General features: G+C 53.5%; 1 protein-coding gene across 1 annotated transcript in view; it reads left to right on the top strand.

Annotated features, from left to right (window-relative positions):
- Positions 1 to 19982, top strand: part of ABCB7 (ATP binding cassette subfamily B member 7) — a 47120-nt gene that overhangs the window by 15470 nt on the left and 11668 nt on the right. Inside the window, 5 exon segments of the mRNA XM_078885885.1 lie at positions 8163 to 8250; positions 14305 to 14479; positions 15571 to 15644; positions 17730 to 17763; positions 17766 to 17826. Coding sequence (XP_078742011.1) covers positions 8163 to 8250; positions 14305 to 14479; positions 15571 to 15644; positions 17730 to 17763; positions 17766 to 17826 — 432 coding nt within the window.

Here is a 19982-nt window from a genome sequence, read left to right on the forward strand (position 1 = left end):
TCACTCAGAGACTCACTCACTCAGAGACTCATTCAGAGACTCACTCAGAGACTCACTCAGAGACTCACTCAGAGACTCACTCAGAGACTCACTCACTCACTCAGAGACTCACTCACTCAGAGACTCACTCAGAGACTCACTCAGAGACTCACTCAGAGACTCACTCACTCACTCAGAGACTCACTCACTCAGAGACTCACTCAGAGACTCACTCACTCAGAGACTCACTCAGAGACTCACTCACTCACTCAGAGACTCACTCACTCAGAGACTCACTCACTCAGAGACTCACTCACTCAGAGACTCACTCACTCAGAGACTCACTCAGAGACTCACTCAGAGACTCACTCAGAGACTCACTCAGAGACTCACTCAGAGACTCACTCACTCACTCAGAGACTCACTCAGAGACTCACTCAGAGACTCACTCAGAGACTCACTCAGAGACTCACTCAGAGACTCACTCAGAGACTCACTCAGAGACTCACTCAGAGACTCACTCAGAGACTCACTCAGAGACTCACTCACTCACTCAGAGACTCACTCAGAGACTCACTCAGAGACTCACTCAGAGACTCACTCAGAGACTCACTCAGAGACTCACTCAGAGACTCACTCAGAGACTCACTCAGAGACTCACTCAGAGACTCACTCAGAGACTCACTCAGAGACTCACTCACAGACTCACTCAGAGACTCACTCAGTCAGAGACTCACTCACTCACAGACTCACTCACTCAGAGACTCACTCAGAGACTCACTCACTCAGAGACTCACTCACTCACTCAGAGACTCACTCATAGACTCACTCAGAGACTCACTCAGAGACTCACTCAGAGACTCACTCATAGTCTCACTCATAGACTCACTCATAGACTCACTCAGAGACTCACTCAGAGACTCACTCAGAGACTCACTCAGAGACTCACTCAGAGACTCAATCAGAGACTCACTCAGAGACTCACTCAGAGACTCACTCAGAGACTCACTCAGAGACTCACTCAGAGACTCACTCAGAGACTCACTCAGAGACTCACTCACTCAGAGACTCACTCACTCAGAGACTCACTCAGACACTCAGAGACTCACTCAGAGACTCACTCAGAGACTCACTCAGAGACTCACTCAGAGACTCACTCAGAGACTCACTCAGAGACTCACTCACTCAGAGACTCACTCACTCAGAGACTCACTCAGAGACTCACTCAGAGACTCACTCAGAGACTCACTCAGAGACTCACTCAGAGACTCACTCAGAGACTCACTCAGAGACTCACTCAGAGACTCACTCAGAGACTCACTCACTCAGAGACTCACTCAGAGACTCACTCAGAGACTCACTCAGAGACTCACTCAGAGACTCACTCAGAGACTCACTCAGAGACTCACTCAGAGACTCACTCAGAGACTCACTCAGAGACTCACTCACTCAGAGACTCACTCACTCAGAGACTCACTCAGAGACTCACTCAGAGACTCACTCAGAGACTCACTCAGAGACTCACTCAGAGACTCACTCACTCAGAGACTCACTCAGAGACTCACTCACTCAGAGACTCACTCAGAGACTCACTCAGAGACTCACTCAGAGACTCACTCAGAGACTCACTCAGAGACTCACTCAGAGACTCACTCAGAGACTCACTCAGAGACCTCACTCACTCACTCAGAGACTCACTCACTCAGAGACTCACTCACTCAGAGACTCACTCAGAGACTCACTCAGAGACTCACTCAGAGACTCACTCAGAGACTCACTCAGAGACTCACTCAGAGACTCACTCAGAGACTCACTCAACTCACTCAGAGACTCACTCAGAGACTCACTCACTCAGAGACTCACTCAGAGACTCACTCAGAGACTCACTCAGAGACTCACTCAGAGACTCACTCAGAGACTCACTCAGAGACTCACTCAGAGACTCACTCAGAGACTCACTCACTCACTCAGAGACTCACTCACTCAGAGACTCACTCACTCAGAGACTCACTCAGAGACTCACTCAGAGACTCACTCAGAGACTCACTCAGAGACTCACTCAGAGACTCACTCAGAGACTCACTCAGAGACTCACTCAGAGACTCACTCACTCACTCAGAGACTCACTCAGAGACTCACTCGGACTCACTCAGAGACTCACTCAGAGACTCACTCACTCAGAGACTCACTCAGAGACTCACTCAGAGACTCACTCAGAGACTCACTCACTCAGAGACTCACTCAGAGACTCACTCAGAGACTCACTCAGAGACTCACTCAGAGACTCACTCAGAGACTCACTCAGAGACTCACTCAGAGACTCACTCAGAGACTCACTCAGAGAACTCACTCAGAGACTCACTCACTCACTCAGAGACTCACTCAGAGACTCACTCACTCAGAGACTCACTCAGAGACTCACTCAGAGACTCACTCAGAGACTCACTCAGAGACTCACTCAGAGACTCACTCAGAGACTCACTCAGAGACTCACTCACTCAGAGACTCACTCAGAGACTCACTCAGAGACTCACTCAGAGACTCACTCAGAGACTCACTCAGAGACTCACTCAGAGACTCACTCAGAGACTCACTCAGAGACTCATTCAGAGACTCACTCAGAGACTCACTCAGAGACTCACTCAGAGACTCACTCAGAGACTCACTCAGAGACTCACTCACTCACTCAGAGACTCACTCAGAGACTCACTCACTCAGAGACTCACTCAGAGACTCACTCACTCACTCAGAGACTCACTCAGAGACTCACTCAGAGACTCACTCAGAGACTCACTCAGAGACTCACTCAGAGACTCACTCAGAGACTCACTCAGAGACTCACTCAGAGACTCACTCAGAGACTCACTCAGAGACTCACTCAGAGACTCACTCAGAGACTCACTCAGAGACTCACTCAGAGACTCACTCAGAGACTCACTCACTCACTCAGAGACTCACTCAGAGACTCACTCACTCAGAGACTCACTCAGAGACTCACTCAGAGACTCACTCACTCAGAGACTCACTCAGAGACTCACTCAGAGACTCACTCAGAGACTCACTCAGAGACTCACTCAGAGACTCACTCAGAGACTCACTCAGAGACTCACTCAGAGACTCACTCAGAGACTCACTCAGAGACTCACTCACTCACTCAGAGACTCACTCAGAGACTCACTCACTCAGCGACTCACTCAGAGACTCACTCAGAGACTCACTCAGAGACTCACTCAGAGACTCACTCAGAGACTCACTCAGAGACTCACTCAGAGACTCACTCAGAGACTCACTCAGAGACTCACTCAGAGACTCACTCAGAGACTCACTCAGAGACTCACTCACTCAGAGACTCACTCAGAGACTCACTCAGAGACTCACTCACTCAGAGACTCACTCACTCAGAGACTCACTCACTCACTCAGAGACTCACTCAGAGACTCACTCACTCAGCGACTCACTCAGAGACTCACTCAGAGACTCACTCAGAGACTCACTCAGAGACTCACTCAGAGACTCACTCAGAGACTCACTCAGAGACTCACTCAGAGACTCACTCAGAGACTCACTCAGAGACTCACTCACTCAGAGACTCACTCAGAGACTCACTCAGAGACTCACTCAGAGACTCACTCAGAGACTCACTCAGAGACTCACTCAGAGACTCACTCACTCAGAGACTCACTCACTCAGAGACTCACTCACTCAGAGACTCACTCAGAGACTCACTCAGAGACTCACTCACTCAGAGACTCACTCACTCAGAGACTCACTCAGAGACTCACTCAGAGACTCACTCATAGACTCACTCAGAGACTCACTCAGAGACTCACTCAGAGACTCACTCACTCACTCAGAGACTCACTCAGAGACTCACTCAGAGACTCACTCAGAGACTCACTCAGAGACTCACTCAGAGACTCACTCAGAGACTCACTCAGAGACTCACTCACTCAGAGACTCACTCAGAGACTCACTCAGAGACTCACTCAGAGACTCACTCACTCAGAGACTCACTCACTCAGAGACTCACTCAGAGACTCACTCAGAGACTCACTCACAGACTCACTCAGAGACTCACTCACTCAGAGACTCACTCAGAGACTCACTCAGAGACTCACTCAGAGACTCACTCATAGACTCACTCAGAGACTCACTCAGACACTCACTCAGAGACTCACTCACTCAGAGACTCACTCAGAGACTCACTCAGAGACTCACTCAGAGACTCACTCAGAGACTCACTCAGAGACTCACTCACTCACTCAGAGACTCACTCAGAGACTCACTCACTCAGCGACTCACTCAGAGACTCACTCAGAGACTCACTCAGAGACTCACTCAGAGACTCACTCAGAGACTCACTCAGAGACTCACTCAGAGACTCACTCAGAGACTCACTCACTCACTCAGAGACTCACTCAGAGACTCACTCACTCAGAGACTCACTCAGAGACTCACTCACTCAGAGACTCACTCACTCAGAGACTCACTCACTCAGAGACTCACTCAGAGACTCACTCAGAGACTCACTCAGAGACTCACTCAGAGACTCACTCACTCAGAGATTCACTCAGAGACTCACTCAGAGACTCACTCAGAGACTCACTCAGAGACTCACTCAGAGACTCACTCACTCAGAGACTCACTCAGAGACTCACTCAGAGACTCACTCAGAGACTCACTCAGAGACTCACTCACTCAGAGACTCACTCACTCAGAGACTCACTCACTCAGAGACTCACTCAGAGACTCACTCAGAGACTCACTCACTCAGAGACTCACTCACTCAGAGACTCACTCAGAGACTCACTCATAGACTCACTCAGAGACTCACTCAGAGACTCACTCAGAGACTCACTCAGAGACTCACTCAGAGACTCACTCAGAGACTCACTCAGAGACTCACTCAGAGACTCACTCAGAGACTCACTCACTCAGAGACTCACTCAGAGACTCACTCAGAGACTCACTCAGAGACTCACTCAGAGACTCACTCACTCAGAGACTCACTCACTCAGAGACTCACTCACTCAGAGACTCACTCAGAGACTCACTCAGAGACTCACTCACAGACTCACTCAGAGACTCACTCACTCAGAGACTCACTCAGAGACTCACTCAGAGACTCACTCATAGACTCACTCAGAGACTCACTCAGACACTCACTCAGAGACTCACTCACTCAGAGACTCACTCAGAGACTCACTCAGAGACTCACTCAGAGACTCACTCAGAGACTCACTCAGAAACTCACTCAGAGACTCACTCAGAGACTCACTCACTCACTCAGAGACTCACTCAGAGACTCACTCACTCAGCGACTCACTCAGAGACTCACTCAGAGACTCACTCAGAGACTCACTCAGAGACTCACTCAGAGACTCACTCACTCAGAGACTCACTCACTCAGAGACTCACTCAGAGACTCACTCAGAGACTCACTCAGAGACTCACTCAGAGACTCACTCACTCAGAGATTCACTCAGAGACTCACTCAGAGACTCACTCAGAGACAGACTCACTCACTCAGAGACTCACTCAGAGACTCACTCAGAGACTCACTCAGAGACTCACTCAGAGACTCACTCACTCAGAGACTCACTCACTCAGAGACTCACTCAGAGACTCACTCAGAGACTCACTCACTCAGAGACTCACTCACTCAGAGACTCACTCAGAGACTCACTCAGAGACTCACTCATAGACTCACTCAGAGACTCACTCAGAGACTCACTCACTCAGAGACTCACTCACTCAGAGACTCACTCACTCAGAGACTCACTCACTCACTTAGAGACTCACTCACTCAGAGACTCACTCAGAGACTCACTTGCTCACTCAGAGACTCACTCACTCAGAGACTCACTCAGAGACTCACTCACAGACTCACTCAGAGACTCACTCACTCAGAGACTCACTCAGAGACTCACTCAGAGACTCACTCAGAGACTCACTCACTCAGAGACTCACTCACTCAGAGACTCACTCACTCAGAGACTCACTCACTCAGAGACTCACTCAGAGACTCACTCACTCAGAGACTCACTCACTCAGAGACTCACTCAGAGACTCACTCAGAGACTCACTCAGAGACTCACTCAGAGACTCACTCAGAGACTCACTCAGAGACTCACTCACTCAGAGACTCACTCACTCAGAGACTCACTCACTCAGAGACTCACTCGCTCACTCAGAGACTCACTCGCTCACTCAGAGACTCACTCACTCAGAGACTCACTCACTCAGAGACTCACTCACTCAGAGACTCACTCACTCAGAGACTCACTCACTCAGAGACTCACTCACTCAGAGACTCACTCAGAGACTCACTCAGAGACTCACTCACTCAGAGACTCACTCACTCACAGACTCACTCAGAGACTCACTCACTCAGAGACTCACTCAGACACTCACCCAGAGACTCACTCGCAGACTCACTCACAGACTCACTCACTCAGAGACTCACTCACAGACTCACTCAGAGACTCACTCACTCACAGACTCACTCACTCAGAGACTCACTCAGAGACTCACTCAGAGACTCACTCACTCACAGACTCACTCACTCAGAGACTCACTCAGAGACTCACTCAGAGACTCACTCACTCAGAGACTCACTCACTCAGCGACTCACTCAGAGACTCACTCAGAGACTCACTCAGAGACTCACTCAGAGACTCACTCAGAGACTCACTCAGAGACTCACTCACTCAGAGACTCACTCACTCAGAGACTCACTCAGAGACTCACTCAGAGACTCACTCAGAGACTCACTCAGAGACTCACTCACTCAGAGATTCACTCAGAGACTCACTCAGAGACTCACTCAGAGACTCACTCAGAGACTCACTCAGAGACTCACTCACTCAGAGACTCACTCAGAGACTCACTCAGAGACTCACTCAGAGACTCACTCAGAGACTCACTCACTCAGAGACTCACTCACTCAGAGACTCACTCACTCAGAGACTCACTCAGAGACTCACTCAGAGACTCACTCACTCAGAGACTCACTCACTCAGAGACTCACTCAGAGACTCACTCAGAGACTCACTCATAGACTCACTCAGAGACTCACTCAGAGACTCACTCACTCAGAGACTCACTCACTCAGAGACTCACTCAGAGACTCACTTGCTCACTCAGAGACTCACTCACTCAGAGACTCACTCAGAGACTCACTCACAGACTCACTCAGAGACTCACTCACTCAGAGACTCACTCAGAGACTCACTCAGAGACTCACTCAGAGACTCACTCACTCAGAGACTCACTCACTCAGAGACTCACTCACTCAGAGACTCACTCACTCAGAGACTCACTCAGAGACTCACTCACTCAGAGACTCACTCACTCAGAGACTCACTCACTCAGAGACTCACTCAGAGACTCACTCAGAGACTCACTCAGAGACTCACTCAGAGACTCACTCAGAGACTCACTCACTCAGAGACTCACTCACTCAGAGACTCACTCGCTCACTCAGAGACTCACTCGCTCACTCAGAGACTCACTCACTCAGAGACTCACTCACTCAGAGACTCACTCACTCAGAGACTCACTCACTCAGAGACTCACTCAGAGACTCACTCAGAGACTCACTCACTCAGAGACTCACTCACTCACAGACTCACTCAGAGACTCACTCACTCAGAGACTCACTCAGACACTCACCCAGAGACTCACTCGCAGACTCACTCACAGACTCACTCACTCAGAGACTCACTCACAGACTCACTCAGAGACTCACTCACTCACAGACTCACTCACTCAGAGACTCACTCACAGACTCACTCACAGACTCACTCACTCAGAGACTCACTCACAGACTCACTCAGAGACTCACTCACTCACAGACTCACTCACTCAGAGACTCACTCACAGACTCACTCAGAGACTCACTCACTCACAGACTCACTCACTCAGAGACTCACTCAGAGACTCACTCAGAGACTCACTCACTCAGAGACTCACTCACTCACAGACTCACTCACAGACTCACACCCCCCCGTGACCCCCCCGTGACCCCCCGTGACCCCCCCCCCGTGACCTCACCGTGACCCCCCCGTGACTCCTCGTGACCCCCCCCCCCCCCCCGTGACTCCCCGTGACTCCCCGTGACCCCCCCCGTGACCCCCCGTAACCCCCACCTGACCTCCCGTGACCTCCCCGTGACCCCCCAGGACGCGTTTCCGAGTGGAGATGAACCAGGCCGACAACGAAGCCGGGAACCGCGCCGTGGACTCCCTACTCAACTACGAGACGGTCAAGGTGACTATACACACACACACCTACACACCTACACCTACACACACACACTACACACACACACACACCTACACATACACACACACACTACACACACACACTACACACACACACCTACACACACACCTACACACACCACTACACACACACACACACCTACACACACCACTACACAGTGGACTCACTACTCAACTACGAGACGGTCAAGGTGACTATACACACACACTACACACACACACACCTACACACACACACACCTACACTACACACACACACACACACCTACACTACACACACACACCTACACTACACACACACACACACCTACATACTACACACACACACACACCTACACTACACACACACACACACCTACACTACCACACACACACCTACACTACACACACACACACCTACACTACACACACACACACACCTACACTACACACACACACACCTACACTACACACACACACTACACACACACACCTACACTACACACACACACCTACACTACACACACACACACCTACATACTACACACACACACCTACACTACACACACACACTACACACACACACACACACCTACACACACACACACACCTACACACTACACACACACACACCTACACTACACACACACCTACACTACACACACACACACCTACACTACACACACACACCTACACTACACACACACACACACCTACATACTACACACACACACACACCTACACTACACACACACACACACCTACACTACACACACACACACCTACACTACACACACACACACACCTACACTACACACACACACACCTACACTACACACACACACTACACACACACACACCTACACTACACACACACACCTACACTACACACACACACACCTACATACTACACACACACACACCTACACTACACACACACACTACACACACACACACCTACACACACACACACACCTACACTACACACACACACACCTACATACTACACACACACACACCTACACTACACACACACACTACACACACACACACACACACCTACACTACACACACACACCTACACTACACACACACACACACCTACACTACACACACACACACACCTACACTACACACACCTACACTACACACACACACACCTACACTACACACACACACACACACACCTACACTACACACACACACCTACACTACACACACACACACACCTACACTACACACACACACACACCTACACTACACACACACACACACCTACATACTACACACCTACACTACACACACACACCTACACTACACACACACACACACCTACACTACACACACACACACACCTACACTACACACACACACACACCTACACTACACACACACACACACCTACACTACACACACACACTACACACACACACACACACCTACACTACACACACACACCTACACTACACACACACACACCTACATACTACACACACACACACCTACACTACACACACACACTACACACACACACACACACCTACACACACACACACACCTACACACTACACACACACACACCTACACTACACACACACCTACACTACACACACACACACACACCTACACTACACACACACACCTACACTACACACACACACACACCTACATACTACACACACACACACACCTACACTACACACACACACACACCTACACTACACACACACACACCTACACTACACACACACACACACCTACACTACACACACACACACCTACACTACACACACACACTACACACACACACACCTACACTACACACACACACCTACACTACACACACACACACCTACATACTACACACACACACACCTACACTACACACACACACTACACACACACACACACACCTACACACACACACACACCTACACTACACACACACACACACCTACATACTACACACACACACACCTACACTACACACACACACTACACACACACACACACACCTACACTACACACACACACCTACACTACACACACACACACACCTACACTACACACACACACACACCTACACTACACACACCTACACTACACACACACACACCTACACTACACACACACACACCTACACTACACACACACACCTACACTACACACACACACACACCTACACTACACACACACACACACCTACACTACACACACACACACACCTACATACTACACACCTACACTACACACACACACACTTACACTACACACACACACACTTACACTACACACACACACACACACCTACACTACACACACACACACACCTACACACACACACACACCTACACTACACACACACACACACCTACACTACACACACACACACACCTACATACTACACACCTACACTACACACACACACACCTACACTACACACACACACACACACCTACACTACACACACACACCTACACACACACACACACCTACACACACACACACACCTACACTACACACACACACACTACACACACACACCTACACTACACATACACACACACACACCTACACTACACACACACACACTACACACACACACACCTACACTACACACACACACCTACACTACACACACACACACACCTACACTACACACACACACACTACACACACACACACCTACACTACACACACACACCTACACTACACACACACACACCTACACTACACACACACACCTACACTACACACACACACACACCTACACTACACACACACACACCTACACTACACACACACACACACACCTACACTACACACACACACACACCTACACTACACACACACACACCTACACACACACACACCTACACTACACACACACACACCTACACTACACACACACACACACCTACATACTACACACACACACACCTACACTACACACACACACTACACTACACACACACACACACCTACACTACACACACACACACCTACACTACACACACACACACACCTACACTACACACACACACATACACACCTACACTACACACACACACCTACACTACACACACACACCTACATACTACACACACACATACACACCTACACTACACACACACCCCTACACTACACACACACACACACACACCTACACTACACACACACACACCTACACTACACACACACACACACCTACACTACACACACACACACCTACACTACACACACATACACACCTACACTACACACACACACCTACACTACACACACACACCTACATACTACACACACACATACACACCTACACTACACACACACCCCTACACTACACACACACACACACACACCTACACACACACACACACACCTACACTACACACACCTACACTACACACACACACACTACACACACACACACCTACACTACACACACACACCTACACTACACACACACACACCTACACTACACACACACACCTACACTACACACACACACACACCTACACTACACACACACACACCTACACTACACACACACACCTACACTACACACACACACACACCTACACTACACACACACACTACACTACACACACACACACACCTACATACTACACACACACACACCTACACTACACACACACACACTACACTACACACACACACACACCTACACTACACACACACACACCTACACTACACACACACACACACACCTACACTACACACACACACACACCTACATACTACACACACCTACATACCACACACACACACTACACACACACACACACCTACACTACACACACACACCTACACTACACACACACACACCTACACTACACACACACACCTACACACACACTACACACACACACACACACCTACACACACACACACACACACCTACATACTACACACCTACACTACACACACACACACTACACCGTTGACTCACTACTCAACTACGAGACCGTCAAGGTGACTATACACACACACATACACACCTACACACACACACACACCTACACACACACACACCTACATACTACACACACATACACACACCTACACACACACACACTACACACACACACACTACACAGTGGACTCACTACTCAACTACGAGACCGTCAAGGTGACTATACACACACACACACATACACACCTACACACTACACACACACACACACCTACACACACACACACCTACACACACACACACCTACATACTACACACACCTACACACACATACACTACACAGTGGACTCACTACTCAACTACGAGACAGTCAAGGTGACACCTATACACCTACACTACACACACACACACCTACACACCTACACTACACCTACACTACACACACACTACACTACACCCTACACCTACACACACACTACTACACACACACACACACCTACACACACCTACACACACACACCTACACACACCTACTACACACACTACACACACACCTACACACACACACCTACACACACCTACTACACACACTACACACACACTACACACACACACCTACACACACCTACTACACACACTACACCGTTGACTCACTACTCAACTACGAGACCGTCAAGGTGACTATACACACACACATACACACCTACACCTACACACACACACACACCTACACACACACACACCTACATACTACACACACATACACACACCTACACACACACACACTACACAGTGGACTCACTACTCAACTACGAGACGGTCAAGGTGACACCTATACACCTACACTACACACACACCTACACACCTACACTACACCTACACTACACACACACTACACCCTACACCTACACACACACTACTACACACACACACACCTACACACACCTACACACACACACCTACACACACCTACTACACACACTACACACACACACACTACACCGTTGACTCACTACTCAACTACGAGACCGTCAAGGTGACTATACACACACACATACACACCTACACACTACACACACACACACACACCTACATACTACACACACACACACACACCTACACTACACACACACACACCTACACTACACACACACACACACCTACACTACACCTACACACACACACACTACACAGTGGACTCACTACTCAACTACGAGACGGTCAAGGTGACACCTATACACCTACACTACACACACACCTACACACTACACACACACACACACACCTACACACACACACACACACACACCTACACACACACACACCTACACTACACACACCTACACACACCTACACACCTACACTACACCTACACACACACACACCTACACACACCTACTACACACACTACACACACACCTACACACACACACCTACACACACACACACTACACACTACACACACTACACACTACACACACTACACCTACACACACTACACACTACTACACCTACTACAACTACACACACTACACACACCTATACACACACTACACCCACCACTACACCCACCACGACCTGCCTCTACACCTCTACCTCTCTCTGTGTCTCTCTGTGTCTCTCTCTGTCTCTGTGTCTCTGTCTCTGTGTCTCTCTCTGTGTCTCTCTCTGTGTCTCTCTCTGTGTCTCTCTCTGTGTCTCTCTGTGTCTTTCTGTGTCTGTGTCTCTGTGTCTCTGTGTCTCTGTGTCTCTGTGTCTCTCTACGAGACGGTCAAGGCACCCACTCCACCCACCCACCACGACCTGCCTCTACACCTCGACCCCTCTACCTCTCACTCTGTGTCTCTGTGTGTCTCTCTCACTGTGTCTCTGTGTCTCTCTCTGTGTCTCTGTCTCACTGTCTCTCTGTCTCTCTGTGTCTCCCCCAGTACTTCAACAACGAGCGCTACGAAGCGGAGCGCTATGACTCTGTGTTGGCGCGCTACGAGACGGCCTCTCTCCACACCACCACCTCACTCTGTCTCTCTCTGTGTCTCTCTGTGTGTCTCTGTGTGTCTCTGTGTCTCTCTGTGTCTCACTGTGTCTCTCTGTGTCTCTCTGTGTCTCTCTGTGTGTCTCCCCCAGTACTTCAACAACGAGCGCTACGAAGCGGAGCGCTATGACGCTGTGTTGGCGCGCTACGAGACGGCCTCTCTCCACACCACCACCTCCCTCGCCGCGCTCAACTTTGGCCAGGCGGCCATCTTCAGCGTAGGCCTCACAGCCATCATGGGGCTCGCCAGCAGCGGCATCATCGCTGGTGAGGGGGGAGGGGGGAGGGGAGGGGGGGTGGGGAGGGGGGTGGGGAGGGGGGGGGGTGAGGGGGGAGTGGGGGGGAGGGGAGTGAGGGGGGGGGGAGTGGGGGAGTGGGGGGGAGGGGAGTGAGGGGGGGAGGGAGAGAGGGGCAGGGAGGGGGAGGGACAGAGGGGGGGGAGGGAGAGGGGGGGAGGGAGAGAGGGGGGAGTCTCTCTCTCTCCCCGTGTCTCTCTCACCGTGTGTCTCTCCCCCCGGTGTGTCTCTCTCCCCGTGTCTCTCTCCCCGTGTCTCTCTCACCGTGTCTCTCACCGTGTCTCCCTCCCCGTGTCTCTCACCGTGTCTCCCTCCCCGTGTCTCTCACCGTGTCTCTCACCGTGTCTCTCTCACCGTGTCTCTCTCACCGTGTCTCTCTCACCGTGTCTCCCACCGTGTCTCCCTCCCCGTGTCTCTCACCGTGTCTCTCTCACCGTGTCTCTCTCACCGTGTCTCCCTCCCGGTGTCTCTCACCGTGTCTCTCACCGTGTCTCTCTCACCGTGTCTCCCTCCCCGTGTCTCTCACCGTGTGTCTCTCACCGTGTCTCCCTCACCGTGTCTCTCTCTCACCGTGTCTTTCTCTCTCACCGTGTCTCTCTCACCGTGTCTCTCTCTCTCTCACTGTGTCCCTCTCACCGTGTCTCTCTCCCCGTGTCTCTCTCCCCGTGTCTCTCTCCCCGTGTCTCTCTCCCCGTGTCTCTCTCCCCGTGTCTCTCTCCCCGTGTCTCTCTCCCCGTGTCTCTCTCACCGTGTCTCTCTCACCGTGTCTCTCTCCCCGTGTCTCTCTCCCCGTGTCTCTCTCCCCGTGTCTCTCTCCCCGTGTCTCTCTCGCTCACCGTGTCTCTCTCCCCGTGTCTCCTCCCCCGTGTCTCTCTCACCGTCTCTCTCTCTCTCCCCGTGTCTCTCTCACCATGTCTCCCCCCGTGTCTCTCTCACCGTGTCTCTCTCCCCGTGTCTCTCTCCCCGTGTCTCTTTCACCGTGTCTCTCTCCCCGTGTCTCTCTCCCCGTGTCTCTCTCCCCGTGTCTCTCTCCCCGTGTCTCTCTCCCCGTGTCTCCCCCAGGCTCTCTCACGGTAGGGGACCTGGTGATGGTGAACGGACTCCTCTTCCAGCTCTCACCGTGTCTCCCTCACCGTGTCTCCCTCACCGTGTCTCCCTCCCCGTGTCTCTCACCGTGTCTCTCACCGTGTCTCTCTCACCGTGTCTCTCTCACCGTGTCTCTCTCACCGTGTCTCCCACCGTGTCTCCCTCCCCGTGTCTCTCACCGTGTCTCTCTCACCGTGTCTCTCTCACCGTGTCTCCCTCCCCGTGTCTCTCACCGTGTCTCTCACCGTGTCTCTCTCACCGTGTCTCCCTCCCCGTGTCTCTCACCGTGTGTCTCTCACCGTGTCTCCCTCACCGTGTCTCTCTCTCACCGTGTCTTTCTCTCTCACCGTGTCTCTCTCACCGTGTCTCTCTCTCTCTCACCGTGTCCATCTCACCGTGTCTATCTCACCGTGTCTCTCTCCCCGTGTCTCTCTCCCCGTGTCTCTCTCCCCGTGTCTCTCTCCCCGTGTCTCTCTCCCCGTGTCTCTCTCCCCGTGTCTCTCTCCCCGTGTCTCTCTCCCCGTGTCTCTCTCCCCGTGTCTCTCTCCCCGTGTCTCTCTCCCCGTGTCTCTCTCACCGTGTCTCTCTCACCGTGTCTCTCTACCCGTGTCTCTCTCCCCGTGTCTCTCTCCCCGTGTCTCTCTCCCCGTGTCTCTCTCCCCGTGTCTCTCTCACCGTGTCTCTCTCTCCCCGTGTCTCTCTCCCCCGTGTCTCTCTCCCCGTGTCTCTCTCCCCGTGTCTCTCTCCCCGTGTCTCTCTCACCGTGTCTCTCTCACCGTGTCTCTCTCCCCGTGTCTCTCTCCCCGTGTCTCTCTCCCCGTGTCTCTCTCCCCGTGTCTCTCTCCCCGTGTCTCTCTCCCCGTGTCTCTCTCCCCGTGTCTCTCTCGCTCACCGTGTCTCTCTCCCCGTGTCTCCTCCCCCGTGTCTCTCTCACCGTCTCTCTCTCTCTCCCCGTGTCTCTCTCACCATGTCTCCCCCCGTGTCTCTCTCACCGTGTCTCTCTCCTCGTGTCTCTCTCACCGTGTCTCTCTCCCCGTGTCTCTCTCCCCGTGTCTCTCTCCCCGTGTCTCCCCCAGGCTCTCTCACGGTAGGGGACCTGGTGATGGTGAACGGACTCCTCTTCCAGCTCTCACCGTGTCTCCCTCACCGTGTCTCCCTCACCGTGTCTCTCTCTCACTGTGTCTCTCTCTCACCGTGTCTCCCTCACCGTGTCTCTCTCACCGTGTCTCTCTCTCACTGTGTCTCTCTCTCACCGTGTCTCCCTCACCGTGTCTCCCTCACCGTGTCTCCCTCACCATGTCTCTCTCTCACTGTGTCTCTCTCTCACCGTGTCTCCCTCACCGTGTCTCTCTCACCGTGTCTCTCTCCCCGTGTCTCTCTCCCCGTGTCTCTCTCCCCATGTCTCTCACCGTGTCTCTCTCCCCGTGTCTCTCTCTCACTGTGTCTCTCTCACCGTGTCTCTCTCACCGTGTCTCTCTCTCACCGTGTCTCTCTCTCACCGTGTCTCCCTCACCGTGTCTCCCTCACCGTGTCTCTCTCTCACTGTGTCTCTCTCTCTCACCGTGTCTCCCTCACCGTGTCTCCCTCACCGTGTCTCTCTCTCACCGTGTCTCTCTCCCTCACCGTGTCTCTCTCCCTCACCGTGTCTCTCTCCCCATGTCTCTCACCGTGTCTCTCTCCCCGTGTCTCTCTCCCCGTGTCTCTCTCCCCATGTCTCTCACCGTGTCTCTCTCACCGTGTCTCTCTCCCCGTGTCTCTCTCCCCGTGTCTCTCTCCCCGTGTCTCTCTCCCCGTGTCTCTCTCCCCGTGTCTCTCTCCCCGTGTCTCTCTCCCCATGTCTCTCACCGTGTCTCTCTCTCTCTCCCCGTGTCTCTCTCCCCGTGTCTCCCCCAGGCTCTCTCACGGCAGGGGACCTGGTGATGGTGAACGGACTCCTCTTCCAGCTCTCACCGTGTCTCTCTCCCCTCTCACCGTGTCTCTCTCTCTCTCTCTGTGTCTCTCTCACCGATGTCTCTCTCTCTCTCACCGTGTCTCTCTCTCTCACCATGTCTCTCTCACAGTGTCTCTCTCCCCGTGTCTCCCCCAGGCTCTCTCACGGTAGGGGACCTGGTGATGGTGACGGACTCCTCTTCCAGCTCTCGCTGCCTCTGAATTTCCTGGGCACCGTGTACCGGAGACGCGACAGTCTCTCATCGACATGGATGCCCTATTCTCTCTGCTCAGCTTGGAGGAGTAAAAATTGCGGTGGGTGAGTGGGTGGGTGGGTGGGTGAGGGGGTGAGGGGGTTGGTGGGTGAGGGGCTGAGTGAGAGGGTGAGTGAGAGGGTGAGTGAGAGGGTGAGTGAGAGGGTGAGTGAGAGGGGGTGAGTGAGAGGGTGAGTGAGAGGGTGAGTGAGAGGGTGAGTGAGAGGGTGAGTGAGACGGTGAGTGAGACGGTGAGTGAGACGGTGAGTGGGTGAGTGGGTGGTGGGTGAGTGAGAGGGTGAGTGGATGGGTGGGTGGGTGGGTGAGTGGGTGGGTGGGTGGGTGAGTGGGTGGGTGGGGTGGGTGAGTGGGTGGGTGGGTGGGTGAGTGGGTGGGTGGGTGGGTGAGTGAGAGGGTGAGTGGGTGGGTGGGTGAGTGAGAGGGTCAGTGGCTGAGTGGGTGGGTGGGTGAGTGGGTGAGTGGGTGGGTGGGTGGGTGAGTGAGTGGGTGGGTGGGTGGGTGGGTGGGTGAGTGGGTGGGTGGGTGAGTGGGTGGGTGGGTGAGTGGGTGGGTGGGTGAGTGGGTGGGTGGGTGAGTGGGTGGGTGAGTGGGTTGGTGGGTGAGTGGGTGAGTGGATGGGTGGGTGGGTGGGTGGGGAGTGAGTGGGTGAGTGGGTGGGTGGGTGGGTGGGTGAGTGGGTTGGTGGGTGAGTTGGGTGAGTGGATGGGTGGGTGGGTGGGTGGGTGAGTGGGTGGGGTGGGTGGGTGAGTGGGTGGGTGGGTGAGTGGTGTGGGTGGGTGAGTGGGGGTGGGTGGGTGAGTGGGTTGGTGGGTGAGTGGGTGAGTGGATGGGTGGGTGGGTGGGTGAGTGGGTGGGTGGGTGGGTGAGTGGGTGGGTGGGTGAGTGGGTGGGGTGGGTGAGTGGGTGTGGTGGGTGAGTGGGTGGTGGGTGAGTGGGTTGGTGGGTGAGTGGGTGAGTGGATGGGTGGGTGGGTGGGTGAGTGGGTGGGTGGGTGAGTGGGTGGGTGGGTGAGTGGGTGGGTGGGTGGGTGGGTGAGTGGGTGGGTGGGTGGGGTGGGTGGGTGTGGTGGTAGAGTGGGTGGGTGGGTGGGTGAGTGGGTGGGTGAGTGGGTGAGTGGATGGGTGGGTGGGTGGGGTGGGTGAGTGGGTGAGTGGGTGGGTGGGTGAGGGGGGTGAGTGGGTGGGTGGGTGGGTGAGTGAGTTGGGTGAGTGGGTGGGTGAGTGGGTGAGTGGGTGGGTGAGTGGGTGAGTGAGTGGGTGGGTGGGTGGGTGAGTGGGTTGGTGGGTGAGTGGGTGAGTGGATGGGTGGGTGGGTGGGTGGGTGGGTGGGTGAGTGGGTGGGTGAGTGGGTGGGTGAGTGGGTGGGTGGGTGGGTGGGGTGAGTGGGTGGGTGGGTGGGTGAGTGAGTGGGTGGGTGAGTGGGTGGGTGGGTGGGTGAGTGAGTGGGTGGGTGGGTGAGTGGGTGGGTGGGTGGGTGAGTGAGTGGGTGGGTGAGTGAGTGGGTGGGTTGGTGGGTGAGTGGGTGAGTGGGAGGGTGAGTGGGTGGGTGGGGTGGGTGGGTGGGTGAGTGAGTGGGTGGGTGAGTGGGTGGGTGGGTGGGTGGGTGGGTGGGTGAGTGGGTGGGTGGGTGGGTGAGTGAGTGGGTGGGGTGAGTGGGTGAGTGAGTGGGTGGGTTGGTGGGTGAGTGGGTGAGTGGGAGGGGTGAGTGGGTGGGTGGGTGGGTGGGTGGGTGAGTGAGTGGGTGGGTGGGTGGGTGGGTGAGTGGGTGGGTGGGTGAGTGGGTGGGTGGGTGGGTGGGTGAGTGGGTGAGTGGGTGGGTGGGGTGAGTGGGTGGGTGGGTGGGTGAGTGGGTGGGTGGGTGATGGAGTGGGTGAGTGGGTGGGTGGGTGAGTGGGTGGGTGGGTGATGTGGGTGGGTGAGTGGGTGGGTGAGTGAGTGGGTGGGTGAGTGGGTGAGTGGGTGAGTGGGTGGGTGGGTGGGTGGGTGAGTGGGTGGGTGGGTGAGTGGGTGGTGGTGAGTGGGTGGGTGGGTGGGTGGGTGGGTGGGTGAGTGGGTGGGTGAGAGGGTGAGTGGGTGAGTGGGTCGGTGAGTGGGTGAGTGGGTGAGTGGTTGAGTGGGTGGGTGGGTGAGTGGGTGGGTGGGTGAGTGAGTGAGTGAGTGGGTGGGTGAGTGAGTGGGTGGGTGG

The sequence above is a fragment of the Lampetra fluviatilis genome, unplaced genomic scaffold, assembly GCF_964198595.1.
Source record: "Lampetra fluviatilis unplaced genomic scaffold, kcLamFluv1.1 SCAFFOLD_243, whole genome shotgun sequence".
Lineage (NCBI taxonomy): Eukaryota > Metazoa > Chordata > Hyperoartia > Petromyzontiformes > Petromyzontidae > Lampetra > Lampetra fluviatilis.